We start from the raw sequence: 17,271 nt of genomic DNA, 5'->3' as shown, positions 1-17,271 counted from the left end.
ACTAGGTAAGGTGTGTCATGAGTCTTGAAGAATAGAAATGGTAGAAAACAATTAAGTACATACCCCATCAATCCGTTACACATCATAATATTTAAGAGACCTGACATAATGTTTACGGGTAGATAAAACACGTGCGTAGAATTGTAACTTACTAGAAGAATAGAAATGGTAGAAAACAATTAAGTACATACCCCATCAATCCGTTACACATCATTCTCGTTAAAACTCGTAACTGTGTATGTAGTATTCTAATAAATATATTGAAATGCACCCATAATTATTCGAGAACAAGTTAAAAATATAATAATAATAATTACCTAGAACAAGCCAACAATCAAGCCACAGCGCGATCCTAAATCCTGTGTACAATACATACATACTATGCATAGAAAATAAACAATATAAACAATCACACTTATGAATACAAATGCTTGCACCGTGCGAGGAATCGAACCCGCGACCAACGGCAGCAAGACGGTGTGCTAAACCACTACAACAAACGAGGGCGTCGACATCGTATACAAGGTATAAGTAACCAACTACACTTCAAAGAAAATTTGGGAACATAAAAGCGCACATAAAAGTCGACCGTGGTAAAGTCCGCAATAAAAATACTCGATCCTACCAAGTTTGGACATAATTCAATTTTATTGAACCAAGAATATAAGTGGTAAATTGCAATGGTATTAGTTTACGTAGCGGGTGCTAATACAGTTACAGACAGACATATACCAGCTTTTTATCAGCCGTCTTCAATAAAGAGGAGGTTGACACCGTATCTTTACCTAACCAATTAAGGTGATCCTTTTTGTAATCCATAGGATTTTCCTAGTGTTGATTTGATACTAAATTTCACACATATGTAATCATGACGACTGGAATGAATTTTCAGTTTATGAAAAAAAAAACGTAAATTGGTTTTAACTAACGGTATACCATATGGCTTGTCCGTGATAGATATAGGGCATATTGATAAATACACCCGGACGAAGTCGTAGGCAAAAGCATTGTTAGTATTATGATAGATATATACTATATCTGTTAATATACTCTACCTCTATCACCTACATAGAAGATGTCAAACCAAATTTACCTTGAAGAGGTCCTTGCGTGAACATTATTCCAAATTTCTTTAATAGTATTCAACCAAACTTCTATTGAGATATGATATTATATAAACTATGAGATTATATGAATATTTATTATATGTAGTTTAAATTTATATTTTATTTATATGTAATTCATAAACTTATATATTTTATATTGGTATATTAGTATTTTTATATATTTGCATCTGTATATATATGTATTATTTTTATGTATCTATTTGTTATAATAATTAATTATTAAAGTGCAATTATCTCTGATCAACGCGACGGTTGACTGGTAGAGAATGCCATCAGGCATTAAGTCCGCCATGTATACATTTTTGTGTGCAAAAGAATAAATAAATAAATAAATCATAAAAATAAAGGCTAAACCTTCTATAACTATTTTTAGAATAGGTATTGTGAATATGGAGCTATTACTAACTGTTTCATTTCTATTATACGATCTGAAGACAAATGTGGACAAATCTTAAAAATGGTTTACGTAGACCTTGTAACTACGACAAAAGTAATAAATACAAATTATGAAATTGTTTCTTTCCTTACAAACAGAAGTTTAAAAGTTTGCCAAAAAACAAAGTAACTAAATTTCTTGACATATTTTATAACTTTCAAAACAGTAGGTTCAAGGAGTATAAATTTAACTAGTAGATTTGATTTAAAAAAGAAATAGTATTTCGTCGACAACTGTAATGAGGATTCTTTATTACCTGTTAAAAATGCAGTCCTAATTCTTCAAAAGTAAATATATATATATAACCTTTTCAGCACTTTCAGTTACCCCACCTTCGATAAGGGATTGTTGTTCTTCCCACCCATTTTGTACCCTTATATTTTTTTTTATACTACGACCGTGGCAATCACGTCTCATGAAGCAAAATACATATTTTTATCGAGCGAATATTCATTGAATAACATTTCTAAATTCGTTTCAATTTTTCTGATATAATATTATTCTAACTTATAATTTTATATTATTATTAAATATAATTTAGTAGATAACTTGTTTTGTTTTTCAACACTATAATTATTTTGTAGGTATTGTATATTAATGTATATTTATTGTTAATTATATAAGGAACTAGCTACGCACCCCGGCTTTGCACGGGTGTACATGTATTATACATATAATAATAAAACTTCCTCTTGAATCACTCTATCTATTAAAAAAAAAACGATTCAAATTCCATTGCTTAATTATAAAGATTTAAGCATACATAGGGACTGACAGATAGCGACAGCGACTTTGTTTTATACTATGTAATAATGACAACACAATAATCAATTTATAATAACATCTGTATACCTACATATTAATTAGACAACCTCTTAAATATTAGAGATATGCTTGCGTAAAAGTATTGTTTACTGATAAAAATACGTAGTGTTTGAAAGATATAAATATAATTCATACATACCTACAGGTAACCTCAGGTAGGTAATAAATAAAAGAAAAGAAAAACAATCATTGTGCTATAACGACTTTATTACTATTCATAGAATTTTCTATCGATCTTGATATCGAAGCACCTTCAAGCTGTCACCAGACGATGTCGAAGTCTATTTTTAGTTCGCAGTTATTTATTTGTGATAATAAAATGTGACCTGAGTTCACGGTTGTCAATATACCTAACTTGATAATAATAACTATCTAAACTAAATAAATTACTATCTCCTAAGCTTAACAAGTAAGTACATACATAAAAAATCATCATGTGGAGTTTGAATGATAGACTTCAATAAACATTGTTATTAGGCATTTAATATATATGTATACTTAAAGTTATTATTATTATAATTGTAACAAAATATGGGACATACTTTAGTTAGGATATAGTCATTTAGGATTATTGATACCTATGTTTTATATGATTGATCTTTTATATTGTACTAGTTTTAACTAAAGACTAGGCCTATCCGAGATTATAGATTTAAATCGTGCCGTAATATCGTCCCGTCCCAAAAATTTCATTAAAATTCTTTCATCCATTTAGTTATGAAAATTGTAACAAATAGACAAACTTTCACATTTATATTAATATATAGATACACCTACTAATCAATAGCTGGATCTTGATAAATATGATTCGCATAATAGCAACTCTAAAAACTTCATCTTAAAATAAAAGTTTAAAACTTTAACCATAAAAACCTGTTTGTATTCATAATCCGTTGAAGAGTTTTATTATGTATTCAATACGCACGATCTGATAGAAACGAACCGCTTTGCACGTATGAGTATACAGAATCAATAGGTACCTATTAATAAACGCCATAATACTGTATATTGTATTTAAGTGATGGCAATTTGTATTTTAAACCATTATCGCTGTTGAAGTTTATATTTAAACAACTTCTCGATTGTAGTAATATTAGTATACGTACTGATAATAATCTCCCAGGACTATTCACACACCGCCGTCTAGCCCCTACGCTAAGCAGAGCTTATGCCTTGGCTACTAGACAATTGACAGTAGGTAATACTTAAACGGACGTCTTTCGGCTTGAAATAATGATAATGAATACTTAATACATATTTTTTCTTAAATATATATATATATATATATGCATATATATGGAAAACATAGAAAACATAAACGAATACAAACAATCATACTCATGATGTATTCATGAGTATCATTATTTGTTTGTATCGTGCAAGGAATCGACTCGCGACTATCGGAGTTAAAATATGCTAATCCGTGGTCACAGATAGCACATTTTAATTCCGATAATAGTCACAGAGGCCGACATTATTACCAAAGAAGGGCACAGAGGATCTAAACAATAGGAAAGAATGCATTGAACACACCGCTAATTTCTGAAATTTACCATTGACTTTAGAGCAGAAGTAGTAAACTATTTCATTATAGGGAAATTAAAAAAAGTTGTAAGAAATTAAAAAAGAAGTTACATAAGGTAGTAGTTGTAGTATTAATATCGTTTAGTGATAAATGAAAAGAGTATAGTAGTAATAGCAAATTTATCGGTTATCTTTAAAGGGGAGGAACCGGATTTATATCCTGTTAGGCAGAACTTCCCGCGCATTCATTTTCTGAATAATTCATGTCGCACTTTAACAGTCGCGTGAGCAGTGTTCCTGTACCCTGGTAATCCATACCATCCTTGTTCAAATAGTCATAATAACATCACAAATACAAAAATTATTTGACGACTTCGGTCTAGCGGTTTAGCGCTCTACTTTTCTACCGATGGTCGCGGGTTCGATACAAACGTTTCAGTTGCTTACTTAATACCTATGACACCAGCTCTGCTCAGCTTGGGTGGGACTAAATGCCGTTACTAGAATTGTCCAGGGGAAAAATAATAATATTTTATACTGTTGGATTCAGTACTGCGTTGAATCCGGATTCATATTTGTTTACATTATTATTTTTTTGGTTCATTGAATGATTAATGTTTTATACGTACATAACATTTTTATGCATATTTTATTACTTAACAATTGCGTAATTATTTTTATTATGTATTGAACGCACATCCTTACGTAATGAATTTTAACTGATTTTTTTTATGATGTTAAAGAGAAAAATAATATATAATTTGAATGTACAACAATCAACTGTCATGTCAGTCAGCCTGAAGGTACCTTTGTTGCCAAAATGATGGACGCGTGAATCGAGAGTTAATCTGCACTGTCGCGTCGATTTTGATATTTATTCTTTAGCCCGTATTAGGGCGTGGTACGATTTATAAATAAAAATATGTTCCAAATCTAATCGTCACCATAATACAATTTAATAATGTTTAATTAGTATCTAATTGTATGTAATATTCTTAAAATCCTGTTTGAGTTCTTCTTAACCTTCAACGAAAAAGAGGAGTGTTATAAGTGTGACGTGTCTATCTGTGCCATAGTAACCCCTAATCGAATGGACCGATTATGGTGTGGTTTTTTAAGTTTAAGTTTGAAAGCTGGCGTAATCGAGATGGTGAACAATTTATTAATGGGTTAGGTACTTAAAATTTTTATTATTGTAATTATCGAATCATGTAACCATGTTGTCTATTGTCATAGAATATTGACGAAACCAATTTCATTATGTTATTTTTACATTAAAATTACGTATGAATTCAGTTTTAAGCCCTAGATATTATAGTTAATACAAATGACCTTTGTAACACCCATGCGCACTTTTGACATACACGCGTATAGACATTTAAGATCAACCGACCCACGTTCTAGCCTACGTGGTTATATCTCGCTTTCGTTTAACAATGTCATAATTATAATTATATATCGCTAGGGATCTAAAATGTGTATATGTTCATTTCAGTGCTGCTCAGCGAGGCGATACTACCTGACGACACGTTGGAAGATAAAACGCTCAAGATCACCGACTTTGGACTGGCTCGAGAAGTTTACAAGACCACCCGGATGTCCGCTGCGGGCACCTATGCCTGGATGCCGCCGGAGGTAACACACGAGTTATATATTCAATCATAGCGATATTCAACATTTTATAGCCGACTTAAAAATTAAGGAGGTCTTAATTTGACTGTAGATTTTTATGTGATTATGTACGGTTTTTTGAGCAAAATTTATCGAACTGTTAATTGCAGATTTTATTTTTAAGTCTTTGTGGAACATATAGTAAATTATGTCCCACAAAATCAACAATATTAGTATACTATGAATGCGGAAGTTTGAGAGTATTCATGGATAAATGGATATTTGTTACTCTTTTGCGTAAAAACTACTGAATGGATTTGAATGAAATTTTACAATAATATAGCTTCTACATAGGCTATAAATTTCACGCTGGTGAAACCGCGGGCAAACCTAGTTTTCTTATTTTTTTGGTAGTGATATTATAGTATAGGAAGCTGACAGAGATGTGACCTCTGTCCTTTCCAGAAAGGCAACTCATGAGTGCTATCACATGGTAACTATGTCGTAGTGCTGTTCATGTATATGGGGTACGGTTACTGTTTACTCGGGATAATAACTCGGTTTATACGATTAATTATATAATCATTAAGTTGACATAGGAATTTACATAAAAACGTTAATTTATTGCAGACCTTGGCTGAAGGTGTACAATTATAAAATTCTTTTACTTCTTATTTCAGGTGATAAAAAACTCCACCTTCTCACACGCGTCAGATGTTTGGTCCTACGGAGTCCTGTTATGGGAATTGCTAACCGGCGAGACACCATACAAAGGCATCGACGCACTAGCTGTAGCGTATGGCGTGGCCATCAACAAACTAACGTTGCCTATACCTAGCACCTGTCCAGATCCTTGGAAAGTCCTCATGAAAGGTGAGTATTATGGTGCCTTTAATTAACCAACTTAAAAAAAGAAGGTGTTCTCGATTACATATTTTCTTCTTCAAATCCTGTGACATTATGTATTATTTTTTTAATTTAATAATAATAAACTATTTATTGATTCGAATCAGAATAATATCAGTTCTTAAGGACTTCAAAAATAATCCAAAATTGTCGCAGTTATGAATAATTTTAACCTACTATTAATTATAAATACAAAAACTTTTTCGTTTATTCACTTGCAAAATATTTCGTGACATATATTGAATATTTAATTAGTTATCATCTGTTTCTGTCTCTATTTTAAATTAAATCCTATCATAACATTTAATTTATATCCCTTTGTTGTTTATATAAATAATAATATTGTTATATCTCTATGTAATAATTGCATTAAAGCGTACTGAAAATCGAAGGCTTGATATGATACCGACACAATAGCCATTTTATTGCGCATAACAATTAAAAGTAGGTTGTCTTTGTTTGTATATGTGTTACTGCATACTTCATATGCTAATCCTAAGTCATATATATGCGAAATTTTGTTTGTTTGTTATACGCTATCGTGGCTTAATTATCATAAAATTTGGAATACATTTCATTGAATGTAGAAGGATAAAGTCGTGTGGATATGGTAACTGATAGTTAATATACTTATGACTTAAATACCACATGGAAGGTAAATAGTTATTTATTATGATTCTTGTGAAAGTGGTACTGAACATGTTTTTTCTGAGTATACTCGTATTTATATTATATTTGACGTAGCAAAGGATGAGACTGTAATTTTTCTGAATAATTTCGTTAGCTATCGAGGTATTCCCTTATCGAATTAGTTCGAAATTAAATAAGACATTTTTTTAATTAAACTTTATATTTTATCCCCAAGCAGGTAACGAGCTTTTCGGTTTAGTATTACATCGAAATTAAATCTTAAGTAATTATTATTACAAATAAATAATAATAACGTTAATACTGACATAAAAGAGTCACGACGCCTTATATAGTGTCGTAGTGTTTAGATCAAGTATTAAAACTATTGACATAAACAAATGTCCATCTTCAGCATGTTGGCATTCGAATCCCCGTGAGCGGCCGCAGTTCCCTGAGATCCTGGAACAATTAGAACACATCAAGCAGTCGGAGTTTACAAGAGCACCCCACGAGTCCTTCCACACGATGCAGGACGGCTGGCGGATCGAGATCGAGGAGGTATTAAGGGATCTCAGACGGAAAGAAAAGGTATGTAATCGGCTCAGGTATTAAATAAAAGTTTGACATATCAATATCATTTTCATTGCATGTTTTCAATCTGTCTCGTTTTCGCTTAGCAGGTATCTCTCGTTTCATCTAGTATTATTATTGCCTGTAGATTAAATAGGAGTTTAAGCTTATGACTTGTTGAGTTGGCTATAACACTGTCACCTCCTTATGCTATATGAGTGCAGAAATGTTGTTGCAGTGTTTTTCATGTAGCATAATTTAATTCAGTGATAGTACATATCAGTCTATATGTTAATACATCGTCGTCTGAAGCTTTAAAAACAATGATGACCTTAAAGTCATCAGTCATAAAACTAAATTAATGGACTATATTACTGCATTGATGTTATAATCTCAGGGCGAAATACTTATTACATTCCGCTGATTTGTACGAACTCAATCATAATAGATTTCATATTAAGTGGAATTTCATCCTCCATACATCAATATGAATCCTTACTACCAAATACCACTTATACTAATGAGGAAATGTATTTCCTTTGTAATGCTGACAAATAGGAATGCAAAACAATAGAGGAGGTTAGTGATGTAATTGATATTGTTAGTTTTGTTTCTGTTTCTACTTATATATTATATGCTTATTATTCGTTTGTCAAAGATGTCTAGTTTAACCCTAACCTATGTGTTTCAACATTTTTTTTCTGCAAACTAAGAAGAATATAATTGGTAGAAAACCCACACCTCTCATATACATGTTCACTAATCAATACTATATCAATAAACATGTTGCAAAATAAAACAATATATATACATAGAAGGGTCACTAAGTACTAAATTAATATAACAATGCCGTAACATCTGACGTATTGATTTTAATATATATAAAACTTATATAATTAATTGCACCTACCTTCTTAGTTATTAGTAAAAACTTTAAATAGTAGTTAAAAAATAATCAAAAAATTGTTTTCAGGAATTACGCTGGCGTGAAGAGGAACTGACAAAAGCTCAGTTACAACAGAGACTGATGGAACAGAACCTGCAACAAAAAGAAAGAGAACTGCAGATGAGGGAATTCGATCTAGTGGCCAGAGAATTGCATATATTAATCTTCGCCAGCAACATGTCGCATCCACCGCCGCAGCCCAATAAAAGGAAGGGTTAGAACCGTTTAATACCTCATATCTTATGCAATTTTTCCAATATAATTTATATTGAATTCAAAGTTGTCTGCATTTGTACCTATGTCTCATCATTTCAGCCTTCAAGTTTTCACTCAGTTTTACTTGTGGGCTGTATTTTAGCTGCAGATATTCCAGTAAAATACAAGCTATAGATTAGATGAAATAGTAAATATTATATGAGATTTTAAAATTCATTCCTTAAGGTTTGGAACTGTGAACACCATTTCTGTCACCGAAAAAAAAAAGTCCAGCCTGTGCCAAATACTTTACATTTGAATTAGAATTGTAATTATTTGTTTTATAGGTAAGTTTAGCAAAATGAAACTTGTGAAGAAGGACACAATATCGTCCCCTCTGGACTTCCGGCACACGCTGACTGTGCGTCCCTCGGACGACGAGTCGAGCGTGAAACAGCTGGTCGCCGTCGCCAAGGACACGCCACCCGGCTCGCCCGCTATCATGAGGGCCATCGCCCGTGAGTTTAATGTTTGGATTATACTTGGAACTATATATATATTAATACTAATATATGGATGATCATGTTGCGATGATCCCATAATGTGATTAAAATATAAACTTGGTAAAATACCAGTAGATAAGGATAAAATGATAAGAATGAATGTTTATCACTTAGCAAAACCAGGAAGAATCGTAATTAATCTGATTATGGTAGCATAGGTTATTAATAGTCCCCTCCCTCAATCGTGATAATTTTCGCCAGAGGTAGACTGTAAAAAATCGTCTGCTTGGATCTCAGTCTCTCCTATTTCAACTGCCGCAGTTGATTTATAAGGTGTGATTCGTTTGAAGGTTTCAGATTAGGCAGTGAAATTACAGGATAAGAGACATGACATTTTAGTTCTAGAGGCTAGGCTACGCTCTCGAGGCAATACATAAGTGGTTTTTTTTGCGTGATAAAACCACGTGTTGCCATGTATATAGGCGACGGTTACTGGTTATCATTAGTTGTCATAGCCATAAAAAAAACGGTTTTTTTATGGATGATAATGAAATGAGACACCTGCCTGCGCTGAAGGTTTACGCTGACAGGATGATAATATGAATATAAAATCAGATCAGTTAGCCTGTCTTGGCAAATGAATGATTTTTTTTGATAGAGAGAGAGAAAGAAAGTGAGCTCTAGTAATATAGTGTTAGTTCCATTTACCGATATGCTAGTGAGTGTTGTGTTTGCGTGTCAGTGCCCGCGGACGGCGTGAAGGGCAAGACGTGGGGCCCGTCGTCGGTGCACCAGCGGTCGCGCGGGCACCTGCCGCTGCCGGCGCTGCGGCCGCGGCCCGCGCCCCGCAGCGCGTGCTCGGCGCCCGACCTGCCGCCCGCGCCCCGCGCGCCGCCCCCAGGTAACGCCCCCGCGCCCCCGCCCCCGCCCCCGCCGCGGGCCCTGCACCGCGCGCCCCGCCCGCGCCTCTCCAAGTCGCAGGTGCGCCGCGACCAGCCCGACCTGCCGCGCAAGCGCAGCGGCAGCCACGACGACCTCCTCTACGAAAACGACGAGCCGCGCCGGAACAGGTTCCTCCTCTGTCCGATGTTCTCCTCCGCGGCCGACATACCGCACCACTACGACGCGGTCTTCGACCTGGAGACGATCGATAAGAGCCGCCGCAAAGGCAGCCACGGCGAGGTTAAGCGCAACCTCCTCAAAACTATACGATCGAATAGTCTAGCGGGTCTTTTCGCGGTCAATGCGCACTCGGAGACGACGCAGCTACTCAGCGACCAGTAGTTTGGGATAAAATGATTTGAATGTAATTGATACAAATATAAGTGCATTTCGTAAATAGCTGGCTGTCTATATTGCCGTTACATCCGGAACTATGAATTAAGTACAAATATATTTTTTTTACTAGCCATTAGGGAAATAGAAATGGCATAAACATGAAGTTAGTTCGCTTTTTCGAATATAGGTAAGATCAAACAATTTTTTTTATTGTCGTACCTCTAGCGTAACGGCAATGGTTATATCTGAGTCAAATTATTGTCGCCAGTATAATCCCTGTAAATGTACAAATTGTAATAACACATTCACTGTATTACATAATTAAATCATAACATGTACAAAAGTGTTGCCATATTAAAGACATATCATTTTTACTAACATTCCTCTTGTAGCATGTTAAACACTTTTGTCGCATATTTCAATCATTAATAACATTTTATCCCAAACTTTGACGGACAACAAATTAGTGTTTACTCCGTTTCTATATTAAAATAAGTGGTAGTTCTATTGTACGGTGTTGAGGAATTCAATATTTTTTATGGAAATATTGTTAGATTTTAATACAATAAATCTATTTTTAAGTGTCATAAGAACAATACCGTATTCATTTACATAATAAATATGACAAATAAACATTATCCTCATTGCTTCAACTATTTCTAGGGACATTAGCCCTAAAATCCGTTGTTTTGTCACGTAATATAAAGCCTTTGAAAGCTTTTCTTAAAAAGTAATTGTAAGACTGTTATGCAGGAAATACCTATAAAGCTTTATATGTAGTAAACATTTAAAGATACCGGACTCGAATTTTGATGAAGATGATGTCATACATATATTATAACTTCATGTTTCTGCAACTGTAAACACAATAATATTTATCATATATGTATATATTATGTAGGTCTAGGGGATATATAATATTGAAACGGAGTAAACAGTATTCACTACCTACGTCTTGTAAATGTTAGTTAAACAAAGTTCCAAGGATTTGATAGTAAGTGTTAGTATAGTATGTAGGACGTATATGATCTATAAAAAAAAAAGAAAATAAAAAGACTTATTTTTATTAAGATTTATTCCTTACTGGATTCATTTAAACGTTGAAGCCAGTGTCCTTGTGTGTGTATAATTGTAAAATGATATTCGCACATATTACCATATTTTTCATACTCGAATATAAGTTATAAAAGACCCCACCAACTGAATGATTTTTCAAATATTATTGTCATTCAGATTTTCTCCTCGTTTGACTTTGCAAACAATTAATAATATTAAAACATTTTAGTCATTACCAGATTATCAATCTGGATTATCTGTATCTGTAACGAGTCCAAATTACAATTAGTACTTGTATTATGTCCAGCAATGGTCTAATAATATGATATCCTAAAATAAAAAAAGGAATCAATAGCCCTGGTTATAATTTTTCTCTTATCAGTGTAACAAATGGCAGCCCTAATTTTAGAATGACAATAATATGTCTAGATAAATTAATTTTTATTTTTCTGAATTTTTTGGTAATATTTGTGACTTGTATTAATGCAAGATCCATACAAATAGTTTTAGACCACACGCAATTAGAAGCGAAACGAGAACCACTGATTTACGTAGTAGACTTTAATTTATCCGCTGATTAAAATTTGTCCTACTTTAAATTGCAATATATAAATTGTGCATTTACTCCAGTAGTGTAGTTTAGACAAGCAGAGAAAAGACATTATTTTAGATTGGCACTATAACTAATTAGATTATTAAGTAAAGAAGAACAGTTCAGTATAGAAATAGAAATAATATTTTATTTAAATTTACTCATTACAAGCACTTTTGAATAGTCATATTTTCATTCTACCACATGTGACATGCGACCATTATTATCCTCTTTGGATTTAACAATCTTATAACCATAATTTGGAGTAACAGCAATACAGGTTCCGACATGGTCAGTGGTCTCATTTTGCTCAAACATTCCGTTACACATGCATTCTGTCTGTGCTCCTATGTTTTAATTTAAAAAAAAATGTAGTTTATTGGAGTCGGTAATTTCCTATTTACCTACTGTCAATGAAGTGAACGTCTCGCTCGAACGAATAAAGTTGTATTAAAATTGTCCATTGCATTTATATTTTAGTAAATATACATGTAAAATTGCTGACTCAAATAAAATTTGAACTTTTATAATAATGCTATTTTATATTTAAGGTAAGGAGGCATTTATCTGATTTCTACACTACATTAGGTATAATTTTAGTTATTCTATAATTTAGTCCTAAAGGTAGTAATATTAGCGCGACTTGTGTCCACAAAGACTTTAACGTAATTTCGTTTCGACTGATGAAGAATTAGGATCTTGCCAAAATGTTTTTATATTGTGAGCATTAAACGTTTGGAAAAGTAAAAAAATAATAATAATATTTAAATTGTGTGCGTAACTAGGAAATTGTAACTTATGAATTTGTAATAAATTATTGTTTTAATTTTTGTAATTCACTTTTTTAATGCTGCAATAAAGGAACGTCCCAGGATAACCTGCTGTATCCTTGTAAGTATACATACTTTATATAGTATATCAATTTGTATTGTGACACGATCGAAATATTCACATTATATTACACTATGTAGAGCATGCGTTTATCAATTTTTGAAAAAGATGTAAAAGCTTTTATATTTATTTTTTAATAAGTTATTATTGATGAATTTTATAAATGAGTATATAATAAACTTAAATTCCAGTGGACCTAAAATATACATATCATATATTTATTAATTATCAACTCAATTAATATTTCGGCAGTTCTCTAGAAATTATGAGTACAAATACGTTACTTGTAAATGTACTAGGGTTATTGATATAAATTATAATTATCATAATTTAATTAACGTACCATTCTCGAAATAAAACATTAATGTTTCGCATTTTGAAATGACCGCATTTAAATTCACTTTTCATTCTAATTCTCGCTCAACAAACCACTTTGAAGTCCTTTAGATTCTCATAGAAATAGAAGCACGTTTAAAATTATTTGGGTCACAAACTTTTCCGTTTTGTTTTTCGATGTGTTCGTTTTAGCAGATATAAGTAAATTTAAGGGATCATTTACATTTTAAGATTAGTGTCTTGATGTTAATGTAACAGTGGAATTGATTGTATGATAAATAAGTTATATACGTTTTAAGTTGTGTGATACTCATGAAATGTATGTGCGTGTTACGTAAGGTAGTAGAGTTTGTATTGTATCTTATTTGCTGTAATTTTAGTATCCATTTAAACACGGTTTTTTTTTTGTAAATTGTAAGCATTTGTTTGCTTTCAGCCAGGTGTTTATTAGTTAAATAGAAACGCTATGCATGCTTAGCAGTTCATAGTATATGCTATATACGATAAAGTTTAAGACTTATAATTATTTATGTATTTGTTGTACTTACTTATTTGTTAGTTTTATGATCTTCGCTTCGTTTTCACCATGTCATATGGCACGCTTTCAAATGTTTACAATAAAATTCTCTCTAATATCGAATGTACACGTGGAAGTCTATTTGATATGATATATATCCATTTTGTTTCTTTCTGTAACAGTGACATATTTAATTTGTATTGGCTCTTCTACTTTTTTACTTCTTTAATAATTTTAGTCTAGTATTAGTTTCTACGTCCGACTAAGTAACCAGCGATTTAATAGTCACATAGGCTTCCAATATAACATAACAGAACATGTTGTACAACATGATATCCCGCAGTAACAATGTTCCTGGCAATGGTGGTGGAATAGTATTACGAACGATAAACGAAAGGCTCACCTGTGAAAGTAATGTGACCCCAGCAGAGAAATCACTAAACAAACACTCTGCTTTTAAATTGTATAAAAGACAAAAATCGTTAATATGAGCTCTTTGGTGATCTGGTTCTTTATAGCAATAAACTTAGACCCTTTTTATATATCAAATAAACCTTTTCCATATAAATCTGGTGTATTTTTTTAACATGGGTTGACTAATCTGATAGTTACTAACAATCCCTTTAACATTAGGAAAAAACGAGCCATAGAGTGACCGAATAACGATAGTAAAACGACAGGTTACCAAAAGGACGTCTTGGTGAAGGGTGGACGGAAATACGAAAGGAAAAATAAGAACGCTTCTGCTTTATCTCACTCTGGCAATCTCTAATCGGGAAAGGTCGAAAAAAAAATTAAAGCGATTAAACACATATAATAACAAATTTAAACTATAAGGATAAAAGTGCCATCGCCAAGTAATTATTTGCACATGTAAGTATATAGATTCTTGATTTATATTTTTTTGTTTTTTGCTTTTCACATTTATTTAGAATGAACTGTTTGGCATGTGTAGTTATACTCATAAAATTTGCATGTATTATTTATTATCTCAAAATAAACGAGAGGGAAATTATATTTCCTGAATGTTTACTGAAAATAATATTCCTCTTATTTATTAAGTACTTTATTTTATATTTTACTGTACACTGTTTTTATTTTGATATAAAATGCATTTATTAATATTGACAGTGTATATTATCTCATACATTCTTGCATACAATAAATAAAATCAACATAGTGGATGTTCACATGTTTTAAATTGCTCTTTGATGTGAATTGGGAATAATAAAAATAAACCTTGGTGCTTACCTCTCTTTGAATAAGTTTCTCATTTCACGTCAAATATCACAACGTTGTCGTATTTCATCACATATGCACGCACACATGTACACTAACGCGCATATTTTTTCCATTCACCTAGGTTGTTTTCTTCCTTACACAGACTTCAGTCCTGAGGAATGGGGACCCGAGTTCCCTTTGAGCACGTCATCGAGATATTCTGTACCTATGCCGACATTATACAGCACAGAAGGTATGTATTCATACTTAAATATTTTGTTTAAATGAAATAAGAATCTGTAAGCTGGAAAGTGACAAGATCGAAATCGCGTCAAATATTATATAAATATATTAAGTGTAGCACACACTTAATATATGTATGTAATATATTTGACTGATTTTATGACTTTATCAAAATTTTATTTCTATTTTAATAGTTTTATTAAAATATAACTAACTCTCAAGTGATGGAGACGTTGATACTATAGATACGACGGTGGATTCGTCCACTGCCACGTTGAATTCAAATATACCCGACAAAATGTGGGCATGTCAAGTATTGCGATGATTAGGACGTCCACAATTAATTCTAATGGCAACCCTATTTGTCACAACAGTCTGAATATGATTATTTAGTCATATTCAAGATCGTCATGTAAAATCGTTACTATTCGATCTCTATTCAAGTTTGCCTACTGTAACAGAAAACTTACTGAAAATCTAAAAATCTGTCTGTATCTGTAAAATTTTTAGATATAGAAATATTTGGATATTGGTTTAATTTCAGGTTACAAGTACAAGAAGCCCAGTATAATAGAATTGGTTTTATACAATATGGCGGCGCTTCTGGGCGGTGTCGCTGCAGGATATGATGTGAGGGTTTCAAATATTAGCCCCTTGCATCCGACGCTGCAACCCCACAGGTAATATTACTATGTTATAATTGATTCGTAACAAAATCGTGTACCTAATGATTTGTTATTTGTAAAACTTTCAATTTCTTAGTGACTGTGTCGAATTGCGGTTAGAAAAGATTCTCTTTTCATTTTCACTTATATTCATGATTCTGTAGTATATTCATATCTTGAGATAGTTTTGTAAAGTTTTCATTATTAAAATGTTTTTGTGTCTTTACACTATAATCAAGTGCACTTAAAAAATCTGCCACTCAACTATTGATGTGAAAGTTTTTGACTGAGCATTTTAAAGTTTTTATTTAAAATAAAACGTCAACTTTTATTCATTATTATTTATATGCAGAGAAAGAAGTAAGGATATGTATTATATTATTTTTGGTAAATAAATTGCTAAATAATCATAATAATTTAAATTTTTTATTTTAACTGCTGTTAGCTCTTGTAAGAGAAAAATGGAATTGTATGGAAAATATGAACCTTATGTATTTTGTTTCAGGCCTGAAGTAGAAACGGAGCCTCTCAGCTCATCTCTGTATGACGGCTATGGTTTCGCACACAACACTTACCACGGACCTACGAGACATTTGAGAGCGCCACTCAACGCTATAACTGGATCACCTGTAAGTGATGCCGTTACTGATTGTGTGAGAAATACCAACGTCTTACATGAAGATTAGACTACTGAAAGAACTTAACCCTTGTGAATATTGTGTTACTCAGTTACTTATGTTACTCAGGTCTTAACCCTTAAATACCTTATCCATACCAATATTATGAAGGTGATAATGTATCTCTCCTTTTGTTTGTTACTTTTACACGACAGGCATTTACCGTGAAGATATAATAAATAAATATATGAAGGTCGTATTATAAAGATAGAGATAGGGTGGGTACCTTTTATTCGAAAGTAGCAGAAAAGTAGTTTTATGATAAGCTAGTTTTATGTATAGTACACAGCTACTATATATACTACACACTACACAGTAAAATATATGTATTTTGGAATGTATTGTGTGTAGTTTAGCGTCAACACTCCATAACGAGCCCTTCCACAAATATCATGACTTGCATATGTATTTACAACATGATCATGACTTGGCTTAGATTTATTATTATCAAAGGATACTATTTTATAGTAGTACTGTGATACAACTTCTATATGTGGTCCTCTATTTATTAACATTTGTTAT

The 17,271-nt window shown here is 32.5% G+C and overlaps 1 protein-coding gene across 2 annotated transcripts in view; it reads left to right on the top strand.

Moving 5' to 3' along the window:
- LOC131841298 (mitogen-activated protein kinase kinase kinase 11-like) overlaps nt 1-17,271 on the top strand; it is a 42,573-nt gene that overhangs the window by 19,415 nt on the left and 5,887 nt on the right. The window contains exons 2-10 of one of the 2 annotated variants that reach the window (XM_059189628.1): nt 5,408-5,547; nt 6,204-6,396; nt 7,472-7,647; nt 8,603-8,789; nt 9,118-9,288; nt 10,016-10,174; nt 15,328-15,417; nt 15,952-16,087; nt 16,578-16,701. In XM_059189628.1, the coding sequence (XP_059045611.1) occupies nt 5,408-5,547; nt 6,204-6,396; nt 7,472-7,647; nt 8,603-8,789; nt 9,118-9,288; nt 10,016-10,174; nt 15,328-15,417; nt 15,952-16,087; nt 16,578-16,701 (1,376 nt within the window). Of the gene's footprint in view, nt 1-5,407; nt 5,548-6,203; nt 6,397-7,471; nt 7,648-8,602; nt 8,790-9,117; nt 9,289-10,015; nt 10,175-15,306; nt 15,418-15,951; nt 16,088-16,577; nt 16,702-17,271 lie in introns of both variants that reach the window. The other variant, XM_059189619.1, reaches the window with a different exon arrangement.

Source organism: Achroia grisella, unplaced genomic scaffold (genome assembly GCF_030625045.1).
Source record: "Achroia grisella isolate CSIRO2021 unplaced genomic scaffold, CSIRO_AGI_Agris_v1 utg1063, whole genome shotgun sequence".
NCBI lineage: Eukaryota > Metazoa > Arthropoda > Insecta > Lepidoptera > Pyralidae > Achroia > Achroia grisella.
The sequence above is the reverse complement of the archived record's forward strand: the minus strand, read 5'-3'. Positions and strand labels throughout refer to the sequence as shown.